We start from the raw sequence: 17896 nt of genomic DNA on the forward strand, positions 1-17896 counted from the left end.
AAGCCAAATATGTTATCCGTTAAGTTTTATGTGAAGGAATATTAAAGAATTGTTAACGAAAATAACTATTTTACATCTGTCTCCAAGACATTCCTTTTAATTATTATTATCCACTTTAAAACGATAATAAACAACGATTTTTTCGGGTAATAGTCGACATCTTAATGGCAACACTTTATACTAGGTACATTTTGTTGTTAGGTAGGTACCTACTTGTTAGTCTGTGGTTGCCATTTCGATTAGATGTCGAAAAAATAAAGTGAACACCGAAATCATTACCGGTGATAATAATTTTATGTGGAAAGATATAAGTTGATTTGGTTATAAATTATAATTAACCATACAATCTATACAAATATGGAAAACGAAATTTTGGACTCGCTCAACGACTTAGGGTAAGTTATTTGAAAGCTTTGTTGTTCCAATTAGGTTATACTAAAATTTTCTTGCAAACTAAATTCCTGTTATCAAGAAATTTCCTATTATTTCTATTGATGATGCATTGTAATTAACTGTACTGTTTCGCTATATATCAATACATATAATTATTAGAATATTATCTAATTATACTGAACTGATAATGTTTCATTTAAAAGATACAATATGTTCATCAATAAAAATCTTTGTAGATACTTTTGTATTTTGAAATCTAATACATATTTTACTTTTATACATTTTGAATGTTCTGCATATATTTTTTCACAAAATATGTTGATTATTTAAAATATTGATGAACCATACTAAACTATTTAATATTTTTAATTGTAGGTATCATTTTTATGCCTTGATGCAGGGTTTTCTAAGTGTATTATACTGTTAACACTTATTAAACGTAAATTAAATAATTTTCACAGATAATTCTTATAATTTAGCAATCATAATAAATTATATAAAATATATGCATAAAAAGCATCTAATAACTAGCCTAAATCTCTGAAATCATTTTAGCTTAACCGCCAATAATGTATTTAATTTCTGTACTTTCAAAATATTTACTTAAACTTAATTTCCTATAACAGGTATGAAGGCCCCTTATCCGATGAAGTAGCGTTCGCCAAAGCCCTAGATGGCGGTGCCAAATCATTAGAATATACAAAACTAGTTCATATCCTAGCTGAAGAGATTAAAAAACTATGTAACCTTGAAGAAACAGTAAATATAATGAACGATCCTGATGAATCTAGCTCGTTCTTGCTTGAACTCAGTTCATTTTTGAAGGAACTCGGTTGTCCATATAGGAAACTTGTAACAGGTATGAAATCTTTTTACAAAGAAAGCTAGTAATAGTGGGTAGTTTTATTTAATAGAAGTAGAGCAATAGAATAAAAAGCTAGTACCTATGTCTCTCTTTTGAAATGTATGCATGAATGAAAACCAAAATTGTTTATTGTATTTTTTTTAAGTTTGTATGGGATATTATTAAAATTAGTATTATGTAAAGATGAAAGATTTTAATTTTAAGAACACTATGTAACTAATTTAAAAATATCTTCATGATTAGAAAGTAATTACTAATCACTAAATCATAATATAGGTATAATATTTATAAATAGTAATTAAGTGAAGTCCCGTGTCCCCGTAGTGGGGTAAAGGGCAGATGCATTATGCATACATCTGTTGGGACAAGTAGGTGATCAGCCTTCTGTGTCCTACCAGACCGAGACATTTTTTTTTCTTTGTCCCCACCGGGAATCGAACCCAGGACCCCTCGGTTCTATGCTCACGCGTCAACCACTGTACCAAGGAGGCGGTCAAATAGTAATTAAAATATATATTTTTATTCTCATAATATCTATTAAACCAAAAAAGGAATAATATTTCTATTCTTTTAATATCTTTTCAACCAAAAAAGGACTAGTATTATAAAAATATGTAATAAATATTAATAAAATTTGAATTATTTCAGGTCACATGTCCTCCAGGTTACAGTCGAGAGATGATAAAATATTACTATTAGATTATCTAGTATCGGAATTAATGGCAGCCAGAATGGTGAATGTCGACTGTCCAAAAGAGAAACCAGCTGGAATGGATATTGTAGTGGTTAGTTATGATAGAATAATTATTTTGTTTCATGTATACATTATATGAAATTAAAGTAATTTAACTTTTATGATAGGACTACGGTTTAACCCGCATTGCTCCGCTCCTGTTGGTCTTAGGGTGATGATATTATAACCTTCCTCGATAAATGGGCTATCTAATAGGTACTAAAAGAATTTTTCAAATTGGACCAGTAGTTCTTGAGTAGAGCGCGTTCAAACAAACAAACAAACTCTTTCAGCTTTATAATATTAGTATAGATGTTAGTTGTCATTATTTTAATTCAATAAAGGTAATTTTTTGTATACTTACTACTAATATTATGAAGCTAGGAATGACTTTGGACAGGAATGGGTTTGAATTGAGAAATTGTTTTTTTTTTCAACATTAATTAATGATAAGTAGCTTTAGTATGTATGTCATCATGTAACAATCATAAGAAAAAAAAAATGTGAAAGCCTGATAAATAATCCGCTTTTAAGATCTGTGTATCAGTAAGTTGTGTAAAAAAAGCAAATTAATAAATCATGCATCATTTATTTTTGTCCACAACTTACCTGAAATTAATTACCTACAAAAAATGTATTAACTATTATATTCTGCAACAAAAGATAATGCCTCCGGGGCTTGTTCTATTTAATATTCATATTGATTTATTTTATTTCCAGCAAGAATCGCCAACAGCGAAAGACTTGAAAGAAATTCTGATTGCACTAAAATTTAATAAACCTCCACCAAATATTACTCCTGAAGTATTGTTTTCGAAGCTTGAAGCTAAATTAAAGGAAACCATACAGAAAGAAGGTAATTATTATTAAATACTAGCAGCGCTCCGCGGTTTCACCCGCGTGGCTCCGCTCCTGTAGCGTTATGATATATAGCCTTCCTTGATAAATGGGCTATCTAACACTGAAAGCATTTTACAAATCGGATCAGTAGTTCCTGAGATTAGCGCGTTCAAACAAACAAACTCTTCAGCTTTATAATATTAGTATATTAGTATATAAAATTCGTTAGTTACTGAGTGACTGATTGACTGACAGACAATGCGCAGCAGAAACTAGGAAGCAGTTGAGATTAGTTTTGAAGGTTTCATAACGAAATTTTTACCAGTTAGTTCATAAATTTTTACCATTCAAATATTGTTTAATATTTTTTTTTTATATTCTAATCATCGGAACAATATGAAGTTTTTATGACTTGCGTTTTAATTTTTATATCAAACTAGCGGTCCGCCCCGGCTTCGCCCGTGGTACATGTTTACGTTTTCTCTACATAAGATCCATCCTCGTACTTCAAGGAATATAATAAAAAAAGAATTATCGAAATCGGTTCGGCCGTTCTCGAGTTATGCGCTTACCAACACATTTTGCGATTCATTTTTATATAATATAAGAAGATTTAATGTCCAAAAATTCATAATTATGAAATTTACAGGTGACAAACTAGTTGGCAAGCCGTTATACAACAAAGCGTTAACGGAAAAAGATTGGAAACAATTAGAGAATACGTTCACGGAAATGTTTGAAGAGTACCGTTTGAGACGGGAGACTTTGTTAACGAGATTGGAGTGTACTATACAGAGTTTTGAGGTTAGTATTTTTATATAAGAAACTAGCTTTCCACCCGCGGCTTCGCCCGCGCTGTCAAAGAAAAACCCGCATAGTTCCCGTTCCCGTGGGATTTCCGGGACGTCATTTTCCCGGGATAAAAAGTAGCCTATGTCCTTTCTCGGGTATCAAAATATCTCCATACCAAATTTCATGTAAATTGGTTCAGTAGTTTAGGCGTGATTGAGTAACAGACAGACAGACTGAGAGTTACTTTCGCATTTATAATATTAGTATGGATGTTGTAAGGATATGTTTAATACAGTGTTATCCAGTTTTGAAGGAATACTATAAAGTGTTCTGTTCAAGTTCCAGTTATGATTGGAAACAAATTTCATACAAGTTTAAATCATACTGAAACTATAGAATACTAGCTTTCCGCCCGCAGCTTCACCCGCGTTTTAAAGGAAACCCGCATAGTTCCCGTTTCCGTGGGATTTCCGGGATAAAACCTATCCTATGTGTTATCCAAGTTACTCTCTATATGTGTGCTAAATGCCAATCGGTTCAGTAGTTTATGCGTGAAAATCATACATACATACATACAAACCTTTCATCTTATAATATTAGTATAGATAATATACCTACAACATTATAAGTTTCAGTGACAGTAATAAAGTATAATCAATACAATAAGAGCAGCTTTAAAACTAACGCAAGTGGACATTTATTAATAAATGGTCTAAGATCCGAACATAAGGCGAAATTCAACGGCGTGATAATAGAATGAGACCAATTTTATAATTAATTTAGTCTATTAAAAAAATGTATTAAAAATGGATTGACTGGGAAAATCCTGGACAGGACATTTTTAATGAATTAAAAAATATTCGTTTTCTTAGTCGTTTTCTAATATTACACGGACAAACGGCTAGGTTGGCACTTGGCAGGTATAAACAGGTATGTCGGTACCAGTTATTTTCACTTGATAGGATGATGAAAAAAAATTTATGTCAGCACTGTTTTATTACAAAATTGTTTTATTATCTCGAAACTGCAATTAATAAAAAATTAAAATAAATGTTTTTTTTTTTAATTCATTAAAAATGTCCTGTCCAGGATTTTCCCAGTCAACCCATTTTTAATACATTTTTTAATAGACTAAATTAATTATAAAATTGGTCTCATTCTATTATCACGCCGTTGAATTTCGCCTTATGTTCGGATCTTAGACCAAAAGAAATGCACTTATATTTGTGTATTTCATAGTTATTCAACATATTTTCATTCTATTGTTAAACTTTAAAGCGTCTTTGAGGGTTTTATCTTTTTCTAAAGTATAGACTTATTAACATACAAACCATTTAATTAATTTTTAATTCCACTAAAATATTAGTGATATTTTTAACTAATATTTACATGTTAAATAATTTCAGTGGTCAGACCGTCTCAAAGGCAAGAAAGATCTCATACAATCTACATACAGACCGAAACGGGAACATTTGCGGATCAAGCCAGACGTCAAACTGTCTGATTTCCTAGCGGCAAGAACGTCGTTGTTACATATAGAGAAGACATCAAGTGCGTCTGTCAGGAAGAATACACAGAGCGAAGTCAATAAAGTACTTATTGGCAGGGTGAGTTATTTTTTCATATTTATGAGGGTAGTTTTTATATTTGTAATCTATACTAATATTATAAAGCTGAAGAATTTGTTTGTTTGAACGCACTAATCTCAGGAACTACTAATCCGATTTGAAAAAAATTTTGGGGTTAGATGGCCCTTCATCACCCTAAGAACAACAGGAGCGGAGCAATGCGAGTGAAACCGCGGGGCACAGCTAGTATTATGTAAAATTAAAATATGATATTGACATGATTTTAAAAGTGCAACTATGGAGTTTCTTGCTGCTTTCTGAATCGGTGGTAAATGGTAAAACTGTGAGTAGTGTTATTGAAAAAATAAATATTTGAGTATTAGTTTTTAGATACTGTAAGATAATATCGAAGATTTATAACTATTAAATTTTATTTTTTGTTAATTGAGGGTAGTTTTTTGTTTTTAAGTACAGTTACGTGGTAAATACTGTAGAATAGAATAGAATAGAAAACACTTTATTGTACTATGCATACAAAATCAAAATAACAAAATAAAACTGTAATGTGATAAATAAAAAAATCTTTGTGAGGTTTTCGTTTCGTGACAATTACACCTAACCTTTTCTTAAGGTATGCAAAATAATATAAGTATGTACTAATATTATTTCATCTAAATATTTCAGGTGCCAGATAGAGGAGGTAGACCGAATGAACAACAGCCCCCACCACCGGAAATGCCTTCTTGGCAACAGAGATCTGCTCCACAGGTAAAATATGTGATTTTAATTGATATGAAATAAACAAAGATTATAAATTATCATTTCATTCATTTACGGTAATTGTTTTGGTGTAGTTAAAATGAAAACTAAAACATTATTCCATTTTCGCTTTTTTTGGGTCGGTTTTTTTTTCAATATTGATGAATGTTTTTATAGGAAAATATAATATACATTGAAATTATGCACATACTTAATTTTAGTTGTTTACGTGTATACTTAAATTTATGAGTTTCTTCCACTTATTTAAGAGCCAGATCAATTTCTGATTTATTTTTTGTCCTTTTTATATTTTTCTATAATTTATTCAACATCAATCATTGAAAAATGTGAATTATTTATTTCAGGGCGGTGGCCGTGGTGGCGGTGGTCGTGGCGGTGAACGGGGGGGTTGGAGTGGTGATCGTGGGGGTCGTGGCGGTGAAAGAGGGGGTCGTGGGGGTTACGGTGGTGACCGTGGGGGCCATAGCAGTGAGAGAGGGGGTTACAGTGGTGAAAGGGGGGGTTATGGTGGAGATAGAGGCGGTCGTGGTGGTCGTGGCGGGGATAGAGGGGGTCGAGGGGGGAGGGTTCAAGGTGGTTATAATCAGGGGAGTGGGGATCAGAGGTATGTATAGTAGGAAAAAATAACAAAAACCTAATCTTTCCTCTTTTAACGCCCGCAGCTTCGCCCGCTTTGTCTAAAACCTAATAATTTATATACTAAAACCTTCCTCTTGAATCACTCTTTCTATTAAAAAAACCGCATCAAAATCCGTTGCGTAGTTTTAAAGATTAAATTATACACAGGGACAGATAAAGTGACTTATACTATGTAGTGATAGTGAAAGGGAAAGATTAGGTTTGTGTTTGTATTGTAATGGCATGACAATGTTTTTATTGTTTATATGTAAAAGATAATTAAGTGATATATACTATATTTTTTTAATTTGTTATATTATTATGTACAAATAAATGATTTATTTATTTATTATTTGTTTTCTTTTTTGTCCAGATTAAAGACTCTTTCGATTTATGAGATCTTTGTTCGATAATAAATAGACTGATTTATGGCAGGACACATAATGAACAAATATAACAATTTTACATTTAAAATTTTAATTTGATACAAGTACGAACTATTTTTATTTATTATTCATTTTGAATACATTTTATTAATGAATAATAAGAATGAACCCGCCAACGTTATTTAGTAAATAAACACAATATTATTTAATTTATGCTTTTAGAATAATATAATCGTAAACATTGTTTTTAAAATGTATTCTATACAGTTACAGTGCATAATCAAGAAATTTTCATTTATTCATTCATTCATTCATCACATATTTCAGGCCCCAATCAAGTCCAGCATTTAATCAAAACCGTAACTACCAAACCTACGAAGTTCCTCCCGGTGGTTATAACCAAAACCAGAACCAGGGTTACGGTAACCAGGGCTATGGTTATAACCAGAGCCAGAACCAAGGTTATGATAGCATGGGAAGTTATAACCAGGGCTATCAAGGTATGTGTTTTAGTATTGCATTATAATTTAGAACATTAAATAGAAGTTTTGGACTTTGGTTCGTAAAGTCTAAAAATATTAGTCCTAGTAATCATAAAAACTTTTTGGAATCCTGTATTAAATTGCTTTTAGGTATTTTTGTGATATTTTCAATTTAAATCTAACGAAATCAAATTAAAATTCATTAAAATCGGTTAGCATAATTATTGCTACCAATGTCTTATTTCATTCTATAATTGTGAACTCCACGCCAACATAAAACATTATATTACTTTTATCAAATTGTAAATATAAAAAGGTTCTGACAGGGCAGAACTATGACTGCCCATTGAAATGATGATAATAATTCTTCATATGACGTCAATAATTCAAGTAATTATTATTATTTTGTGTTGAAATATGTTTACAAGTTCTTTATTTGCATTTAATTTATAATATTTATTTATAGGAGGCGGTGGGGGTTACAAAACATACCAACCGAACCCCGGCTACCAAACGCAGAACGACAGAAGGGGTCGCGGCAACTATTCGGGGCGACGTTGACACAACGCATTGACATACACACTAAATAATAACGATAGTTGACGGTAGTTTTAGATTTTAATATTGCGGGTAGTTTGAAATTTGAATGGGAAAAACGAAAAAAAAATGGGGGTAGTTTGAGGGGTAGTTCACATGATGTTATGAGTAAAAAGCCAAAAAAGTATTTTAATTTAGAAATATTGTATTTATGCCCTTGGTTGGATAAAAAACAATAAACAGCCAAGTGTGAGATGGACTCGCGCACCGAGGGTTCCGTATAAACAGCTTTTTATATGTTGTTACTTTAAATATATACTTTCGTTATTTTTCGACGACAGAAGGGGTCTTAAACTTCCTTTTTTTTGGCTTTTATTTATAATATCATCGAGTAAATGCGGATTCGTAAGCTTTGTTCGGAATTGAAATTTGTTTTATAAGAATAAGGTAGAAAATAGTAAATTTTATTGAGATGGTTGTTTTTCGTTTTAAGTATTTATATTTTTTTTAGTGGGCAGTCTCGTTTAAAATTTGTTTTTAATAATTATTCAGTGAAATTTTATAAAAATTTGAGAGACAGATTTTCAAAAGTATTTTTTTTTATGTTGACAATAGTTAAATAAAGTCTAAAGTTTTTACATTTTAGACTTTTTTCAATGAAGGTATTTTTGAAAAATGCGGGTAGTTATGCATACAACGGTTTTGGTTTATTGGCAGTTCCTACTAACGTGATTAAAATGAAAGCTGTATGTGATTTATAAAATGTTTTTAAAATAATAAAATGTAAAATTAGTGTCATGCAAGTACGCCCTATATTGTAGACATTAGATTAAGGTCTTAGGGGTGTTTTTCCTTATTTCTCAATCTCAAATACTTATTTCTGAATACAATCATCAGAATTACATACAAAACGTGCTTATAATAACTGCCTTTTCAATACAAAATTAATATTATTATTAAAATATTCAACGAATTGCCAACTTAAACTTAAAATTATCGTCAACTTTTGTTACTAGATCTAACTTATTCTATATTTATCGCTAGTGTTTTAATTAAAACTTACAAAGTCATTTTGTAATTAATAAATTGTTTTAATAACTTAAAAGGTATATAAAATTGTGACTAATTAAGCTTATTTATAGATATTTTGTTGTATTTGAATAAATTAAAAATTGTAAAATGTATCTCAGTAGGTCTTCTGTATAGTTATTGAAATAATTTTCAACGTGTTATGCATCATTTTGTCGTATCCTTCTTTTTTTAACTCGATCATAAATTGTATTCACGACAAAAATATAGAATCATATATGTTATCTATACTAATACAGTGTAAACTCTATATAACGACACCGAAGGGACTGTGCATTTTATGGCGTTATATAGAGTTGTCGTTAAATGGAGAGAAGAAAAATCAGAATTAGAAAAAGAGAAAAATTTTTTCAGACTAGTGTTAGTAGTTATGTACATAAAAAAGAATGTTACTTGAACGCTATTGTGTATAGTCTGTTGTCAGTAGTCGTCAATACACAATGATTTTCTTTTACTAGCCATGTTTACAGTTTGAAAGTTTGTGAGCAACTAAGAATATGATAACGTATCTTTCCAAAACAGTCTACACGTGCAAGCAATCCCAATTTGTAAACAAAAGAACGAATTTCTTAGAAAGTTCGGTATGAATGACGTCGAGTTTATTACTTAATTGTTGTCGTTATTGAGAGTGAGCGTGATGCTATATGGAGTGTATTATTGTATAGACAACAATATAAACCAACCAAAGTCGAGAAATCTTGACGTTATACGGAGTTTGACGTTAAATGGAGTGTCGTTATATAGAGTTTACACTGTATTATAAAGCTGAAGAGTTTGTTTGTATGTTTGTTTGAACGCGCTAATCGCGGACCAGTTGTCCGATTTGAAAAATTCTTTCGGTGTTAGATAGCCCATTTATCGAGGAAGATTATAGGCTATGTATCATCACGCTAAGACCAACAGGAGCGGAGCAATGCGGGTGAAACCGCGGGAAACAGCTAGTATTATATAAATTTATGATTCTCCTAAATGATAATATTACTTGTGTAAAAGCGTGCTATATCTGTATACAAAAACTTTTAATTTTAAAATATCCATGGTGTAGTATTGAATCAAATATTGAAATAATTCTGAACTGTTTTAAAGGTCTTTTCTATCTTAAAAATGTTGTTATTAACAATACAGTATTGCTTAGGAGGGAATAATTTCAAATTTTGTATTGGCATGAATTTTTTAGCCATTTTTAATTATTTCTGTGGCCAGATTTAAACTTTGCGAAAAATTACAGGTTATATTTGAATAAATATCGTTTTGGCAGCAAAATATGACAAAAATAAAAATAACTAAGTAGTGGTTGTTAAAATGGGATAATAATATACAATAATGCCTTTAATTCAGTGGTGAGTGATTTAGAACCAAATAGTGTGGGTTCTGCGAGTGTGTATTGTATTTTTATAGTGTCAAAATATTCATGTATGTATAATATATTATATTTACAAAAGTATAGTATAAAATTGCCCCAAATGGTAAGTGAAGGGAAACAGTGAGAAAACCAATATATCGTAGGTTATCTTCGTTTTTTATACCAAATATCTGAAAAAAATCCCATTTTTGCAACCTAGACATACATTATGAATAATATAGGAAAATGAAATTTTAGTAATGTAAGGTCTCCGACATGTCATTTTTAGCGTAAGGCACAGATAATCAAGATTTTTGTTTCTGTATACACAATATTTTAAACGACTAACGAACTACAGCCTTGCTTAGGAGCAATAATCCAGTGCTTTTAATAATGTGGCCTTTGGACTCAATTTGCAATAAATTAGGTAATAAATAAAATATACATATACCATACATAATAATCGTCACTTGTGTATTTACTCCGTATATAAAAACGTGTGGTGTCTGTGTATTTTAGTATGTATTTGTATTTCTTTAATCTCTGTATATGCGAGTTAATAAAACAATTGGTAATTTCAAATGTATTTTATTTACACCCATTTTTAGATTGATTCTTATATGTATGTTTCACAATCCTAAAACATTGGAATTAGTGGTCACAAGAAAATTGTCCGAAACTTCCCACTTTAATGTGGATACACTATAACTTTAAAAATACTATATTGAAATCAATCGCGATATTGTACAAAATAAAATTACAGTAAGTAAAAAATATAAAGAAAAGTTTTCATAGATTTCTGTCATTTACCTATTCATAATGGATTCATTTCAATTTTAAATACCTTTTTACTGATACTGACCGATTCTTAAAGGTAAGTAGCTCAGTTTCTGCTACTAAATCTTTTTTACACCAATAACAATTTTAACTACCAAACCAAATTACTTATGACTCACAATAACAAACATTTGATATTTAACATCATATTTCAAGGAACATAATTTTCAGAATAACAATATAGAAAAGAAATGCAATATTTCTTATACACATCAAATGAATTACGTAAAAATATTCAAAGGTTGGGGTTTATTGATTGAAACTACATGTTCACAACATCAAATATTTATTCACTAAACATCCAATGATTTCATAAAACATGTTTTTAGGACCTATTATATTACTCAAAAGAAAATATGGACCACTTGTTACACAGTAAAATCGACTTTCACAAAAAAGTAAACCTTCTAAAAAATAATGTGATTTTTAATTCGTTTCTTATTGCATTTATTACATTTTCAATCTCAAAATCTTGTTGAAAACATATTGGAACAAATTAGCCCTTATTTCTTTCAAGTAATATGTAAACAATTTCTTGCATTTTTATAAATCTTCTGTACTCCATTTATAAGCTTCTTCCTCCATAGCTTTTCTCTTACTTTGATTGTCGAAGAATTTCTTTTCATAACCATTTGATCTATCAACTCCATCCCACCTATATCCTGGTCTAATGTTAAATCTATTTGGCGGAAATTGACCTTTGTATGATGGTTTCTCTGTAAAAATCAAACAAATGGCTAAGAAATTTTAATAAATAAAATAAAGGATACGCTAATATATAATAAGTAAATATTAAAAAAAAATCTGTAACATGACCTATCTTAAAAACCTTATGTATTTGTAAATGAATGAATGAAAAATACTTTATTGTACACCTTATAGAATACATTTTATAAACTTAAAAATATAATATAACAATGTACAGTGGGCGGCCTTATCGCTGGCAGCGATCTCTACCAGGCAACCCAGAAAAGACGAGGAAAATAAATGAGTCAATAACATGGTGGTGCAAAATAAATAAAAGTGCCAGAATAATAAGTTTATTATGTATATACTATACCTACATATATGCAGCTTACATTATAATATACATACACAAATAATAAAAAAGAAAAATATATAACTATATACATATTATATAATATAATTATAAGAATACATACTTAAATATATACATACATACATATATATAATATTACATACATACATATTTTTTAAGCATATGTTATAAATAAATCGACAAGAGTTAACACCTAGCCTGTGACAGAGATAAATAATGGTTTTTAACTTTCTTTTTGAAAATAAGAATCGATTGAGCTCGTTTTATGTATGTGTATTAAATGTATAGATTACAAAGACAAATCTTTATATTTTTCTATTTCTAGGACTAATTACCTGGTCCCAATTCTCCTTTCTCTCTCTTCCTATCTCTTATATACTTGAGCATGGGATCCCCATCTCTTTCTATCTCTTTCAACTGATGTTCTAAATCCCTATCATCTTTATATCTTGCTAGTGGCTTAGCCGCTTCATGCATAAAGTGTTGTATCCTTTCTTCTTGGGCTTCTATTTGTTTGAGACTGAAAATAAATAATTAAATTAAGTAAGTACTTTATCCTTATATTGTATTGACATTTTATTTACTACTACTAGCTTCCGCCCGCGACTCCGTCCGCGCGGATGTCGGTCTTCGCGTGGATGGTTATTTCTCCATTTTGAGTACCTCTGTCAATAACATCTTATAAATATCTATTGGACCCAATTCCCGAATACGGCTAGGCCTATAATAATACGCAACGTGTGTTCGCGGTTCTACGGAACAACGTCTATGGATAAAACTGAAAAATTAAGATTAATTTTTTTCTACGTATTTTTCCAGGATAAAAAGTATCCTATTTTACGCCCAGGATAATAAGGTATAATTATACCAAGTTTCATCGAAATCGAACCGCTGGTTTTCACGTGATGCCTTCACATACAGACAGACAGACAGACAGACAGACAGACAAAAATTTTTTTAATCACATATTTGGGTTTGGTATCGATCCAGTAACACCCCCTGCTATTTATTTTTTCAATATTTTCAATGTACAGAATTGACCCTTCTACAGATTTATTATATGTATAGATTGCATAGCTTCTATCGCGGGCCTTTAGCGCGGGGAGCGAATCGAGAAATTCCGTAACGAAAAAACCTCACGCTCCCCACTCCGACGGGCGGAGGTGTGGCTTGAAGGCATAGCATGCAATAGCTTTACCGCCCCAGTCCCCGAGTGACACACGTCTTTTTATTTAAGTTTCATTAAATTTTGTCTTAAGTAGATCTTTATATAAAAATATATAAGTAATACTGTATTTTCCACATTACGACAAAAAATTTAATCAAAATCCTATTTCACTTACCCCTTACTCCATTTCTTATACTTTTCATCTATTTCCTTTTGTCTTTGAGCTTTTTCTACCTGTTTCTGTCTTTCCTCTGATGTCTCACGTTTTTCTAAAAGGATCATACATATATATAATTTAACAATAGACACTTTATTACTATCAGTATTATAAATAACACGAAATTAACTAAAGTATTGTTGTGCATCTGTTACGCTATCATGCTTTAACCATTGAACCGATTTTGATAAAACTTAATCAAAAAATATTTAATGAAGAGCCTGGACATTTTTCAACATAAACTTTTGCATCAGAATAATTGTATGTTTATAAATTATAAGGTATTGCATGTGATAATATGAAGTACATGCATGCAATGTAATTGAAAACTAATATAACATAACTAATATGAACTTACGTTTTCTAGAAACCACTTTAGCAGTCCTTCCAGAAACGTCATCCGTCATTTTGCTATAAGCCTCCTCTTCCCTTCGTCTAAAGGCTTCATTTTCTTGTCTCAATTGTACTGCATCTTGTAACCCTGCCAATTTGCCTTCCAACGTTTTAGCCATCTTTTTATTACTTGGCGGTGGACTGTCACTACTCCTTTTATAATTTCTCTTATCTTCTCTTCTTGGTGGAGATAAATCCGAATCGTCATCTCTTCTATTCTCTTTTCTGTATTTGTCTTTATTTTTACGTACATTTCGATCAGGTGTGTCAGAATCTGAATTGCATCTCTTACGATTGTCTTTACTTTTGTCCGATTTTCTGTCTGGGGAAGGTTTTCGTTTCCTTGGCAACGATAAATCGGAATCCGCGCTAGATTCTCTCTTTCTTGATGGTTCGTTTTGCTTCTGTGATTTCCTTGGCGGTGATAAATCGGAATCTGATGATCTTTTATGCGATTTACTTTTACTCTTTGAACTTTTATGTTTTTTTGATCGTTGTGGGGAATCGGATTGTGATCTGTCTCGCTTTGGTTTTTCCTCTACTGGTTCCCATCGACTTTTTCTTACTCTCTCTTTGGTTCTTTCATTAGTATCTTGACGTGAATTCGAAGCGTCTTTTCGTCGAGGTGGACTTGTATAGCTATCATTTTGATACTTTCTAGAGCTTTGAGCTTTTGATTGTTTCCTCGGCGGTGATAAATCTGAGTCATTTTGTCTTCTATCTTTATTCTTTCTTGGCGGACTTTCGTCGCTATCGTTTTGATACCTTCTAGAACTTTGGCCTTTCGATTGTTTTCTTGAAGGTGACAAATCTGACTCATTGTGTCTTCTGTCTTTACTCTTTCTTGGCGGACTTTCATCAGTATCGTGTTGATGTTTTCTTGACCCGTGAGATTTTGATTGTTTCCTTGGCGGTGACAAATCTGAGTCATCATTATGTGTTCTATCTCTATTTTTTCTTGGCGGACTTTCATCACTGTCGCTTTTATTACGTCTTTTTGAGCTCTTTTCTTTATTAATTTTCCTTGGAGGCGAAAGATCTTTGTCTTTATTATTTTTTGAATCTTTCCGTCTAGGTGGACTAAAATCACTATCGCTAGCACTTCTAGGTTTCTTGGCAGGGGCGTGTCTATCTTCATTAGACCGTTTTCGAGGTGGTGATAAATCTGAATCATTTTTCTTTTCATCTTCCGAATCGCTGTACATTTTACCGAAAATAACTTCATTTTCTTTTTCCACCTCTTTTTTGTCTCTTTTTATTTCTTCAACTTGCAGTTTCGAATTGAAACCATCATCCTGAAATAATTAAAACTATAAATTTATAATCATTTAAAGTCACACAATATAATAATCCATACTAATATTATAAATGAGAAAGTAACTCTGTCTGTCTGTCTGTTACTAAATCACGCCTAAACTACTAAACCAATTTTCATGAAATTTGGTATGGAGATATTTTTATACTCGAGAAAGGACATAGGCTACTTTTTATCCCGGAAAAATGACGCAATCCCGGAAATCCCACTGGAACGGGAACTTTGCGGGTTTTTCTTTGAGTGCGCGGGCGAAGCCTCGGGCGGAAACCTAGTATCACATATATTCGAAAAATCTAATGTCCTCTGATGAAAATTTGTGTGCAACTAGCAAATATAGATATTACATGAACATGAACTTGAACATGTATTGTACCTTTAATTATAATAAATCTAGATTCTAGAGCATCTATTTCATGCCTCCAGTGTGAACTCATTATAACTTAAAATCGAAAACAACAAAATTTTATAACATTACTAACGGTCCGCCCCGGCATTGCCTGTGGTAGGTACATGTTTACGTTTTGAGAACCATCCTCGTACTTCTAGGAATATTATAAACAAAGATTTATTGAAATCGGTCCACCTGTTCACGCGTGATAGCGTGACCAAGAGAAACGGGTTTCATTTTTATATATATATAGATAAAAATCATTATCATACCTGATTGATAACTCTCCATTTAGAGCTAGAATTAAATAATTCAGCCTTTTTCACCTCCTCAGGTCTCTCGTCAATGATTCCTGCAATCTGCGGAGCGTCTTCACCTTGATCTAGAATATCTAATTCATCACCATCTAGTGCTTGCATTTTAGATAGGTCTAAATCATCATCTATTATCTTGAATCTGCAATTAATTGATAGTTTATTATTATAAAATACATACAGATTTTATGAATACAAAAATAAAAGTAAAATAAAAAAGACTAGTGTTTGCCTGCAGCGAGCAAATGCATGTAAAAATAAATGAATAATAGGAAAAAAGATTGGAGACTATTCTTGTTTCAAATAGATTTAGTAGAGTTTACATTTAACAATAAAACAATAAACACTTTCTAATAGGACTTAATACAGTTTTAACTTCTGTTAATATAGGTCTCTCATTCTTAAAAAGATTTAATATGGAAAGCATAAAGAAAATTAGATGATGGAAAAATAAATTGGATGTAAAATCTTTCTACAGTAGCACAAGACATCAAATTAGTAAAAGCTATGATTGTGAATGCATTTTAATTGTAGATATGGTTGGTTTATCATAAGTATTCTGAAATCTGAACACAGTCATGTTTTACAAATAGTGTAATTTGACTAGAGAATGAACTAGTAGTAATATTATTAAAATATACTTGCCTATAATTCACATAAGCAAAGTATAAATATAATATTTTAATTCAATAAACATAAATTTAAAAGTGATACTTACCCCTTGCCTTTCACAACCTTCTTTTTCTTTTTCTTTTTTTCAGATGGACCTCCAAGGTATTTTTGCAGGTATGCTTTCTGATCTATTTTTGCAGCCATTTTAATTACCGTTATTTGGTAAATGAATAATGTACAATTCCACTAAATTTAATAATATTATCAGCAATACGAAAACAAGCTGTTTTTAAGTCTTGGCTTTCTGGTTATTTTAGTGTCATCAGTCATGTCATGTTTCAACTGTCAATATGACACGAATGGATGGCTGTCAAATACGTCATGATTGTCCAATTTTTTTTAATAATTTGGATGAATGGATACAAAATTGTCCAATGTCCTTATCTGGGTTGCTACTTTATATAGAACTGGCTTTTTCCTGCGGCTTCGTTCGCGTTGAAAACTTGTGTTTTGACTACTAGGTACTATTACACAAATATTCAATACAGAACTTATACATCGACCAAGTTTCGTCCACTGTAATATTTTTTTTTTATTTTTTTTATTTATAACATTTATTTCAGGTAACAGACAATAAATTGTACAGACCCATAGAATAAATACCTTACAGACTAACATACATAATATAATATTTTATATAGGTAAACCAGAATCTGATGGCAATTAGGGAAATCAAAATTTTGAGTGTGCAACCCTAGGGAAAATGGACTGAACGATCTTGATACTGCATATTTTTTAGTTTGTTCTCAATATCATTAGTCACATTACATAAGTGGACAATACTGTACTTAATAATGAGATATCCACTTAATCTTATGTAGGTACATACTTACATGTATAACATACATATTACTTTTATACAGGTAAAACATATTATTATTTACACATACCTATATCTGTATGTTCATTATCAATATGCCATGTGAAAATATCGATGTTATATCGATAGAAAACTAGACTGCTTATAATTTTTTATAAAATAAAATAAAAATAAAATAAAACTATGTTTATTTTCGTAAGTATATAACAGATACACACATTATAAAATTGACTTGGACAGCTTGGACTTGACGAATAGCCGTATTGGAAACTCCTGTAATAAGTTTT

General features: G+C 31.0%; 2 protein-coding genes across 2 annotated transcripts; one reads left to right on the forward strand and one right to left on the reverse strand.

The window, feature by feature from the left end:
• The first annotated feature begins 334 nt into the window (after window positions 1-334).
• LOC123703842 (protein FAM98B) lies at window positions 335-9132 on the forward strand. Its single transcript, XM_045652002.1, has 10 exons — window positions 335-395; window positions 1020-1252; window positions 1907-2043; window positions 2712-2847; window positions 3481-3635; window positions 5030-5230; window positions 5876-5959; window positions 6316-6575; window positions 7303-7475; window positions 7924-9132. The coding sequence occupies exons 1-10, from the start codon at window positions 358-360 to the stop codon at window positions 8016-8018; spliced, it is 1512 nt and encodes a 503-aa protein (XP_045507958.1). The 5' UTR covers window positions 335-357; the 3' UTR covers window positions 8019-9132.
• Window positions 9133-11533: 2401 nt separating this feature from the next.
• On the reverse strand, window positions 11534-17045 carry LOC123703667 (BUD13 homolog). Its single transcript, XM_045651744.1, has 6 exons — window positions 16836-17045; window positions 16076-16259; window positions 14066-15395; window positions 13666-13759; window positions 12658-12842; window positions 11534-11978 (listed from the first exon to the last, which is right to left on the reverse strand). The coding sequence occupies exons 1-6, from the start codon at window positions 16931-16933 to the stop codon at window positions 11806-11808; spliced, it is 2064 nt and encodes a 687-aa protein (XP_045507700.1). The 5' UTR covers window positions 16934-17045; the 3' UTR covers window positions 11534-11805.
• Between the last annotated feature and the right edge of the window lie 851 nt (window positions 17046-17896).

Source organism: Colias croceus, chromosome 27 (assembly GCF_905220415.1).
Source record: "Colias croceus chromosome 27, ilColCroc2.1".
Classification (NCBI taxonomy): domain Eukaryota; kingdom Metazoa; phylum Arthropoda; class Insecta; order Lepidoptera; family Pieridae; genus Colias; species Colias croceus.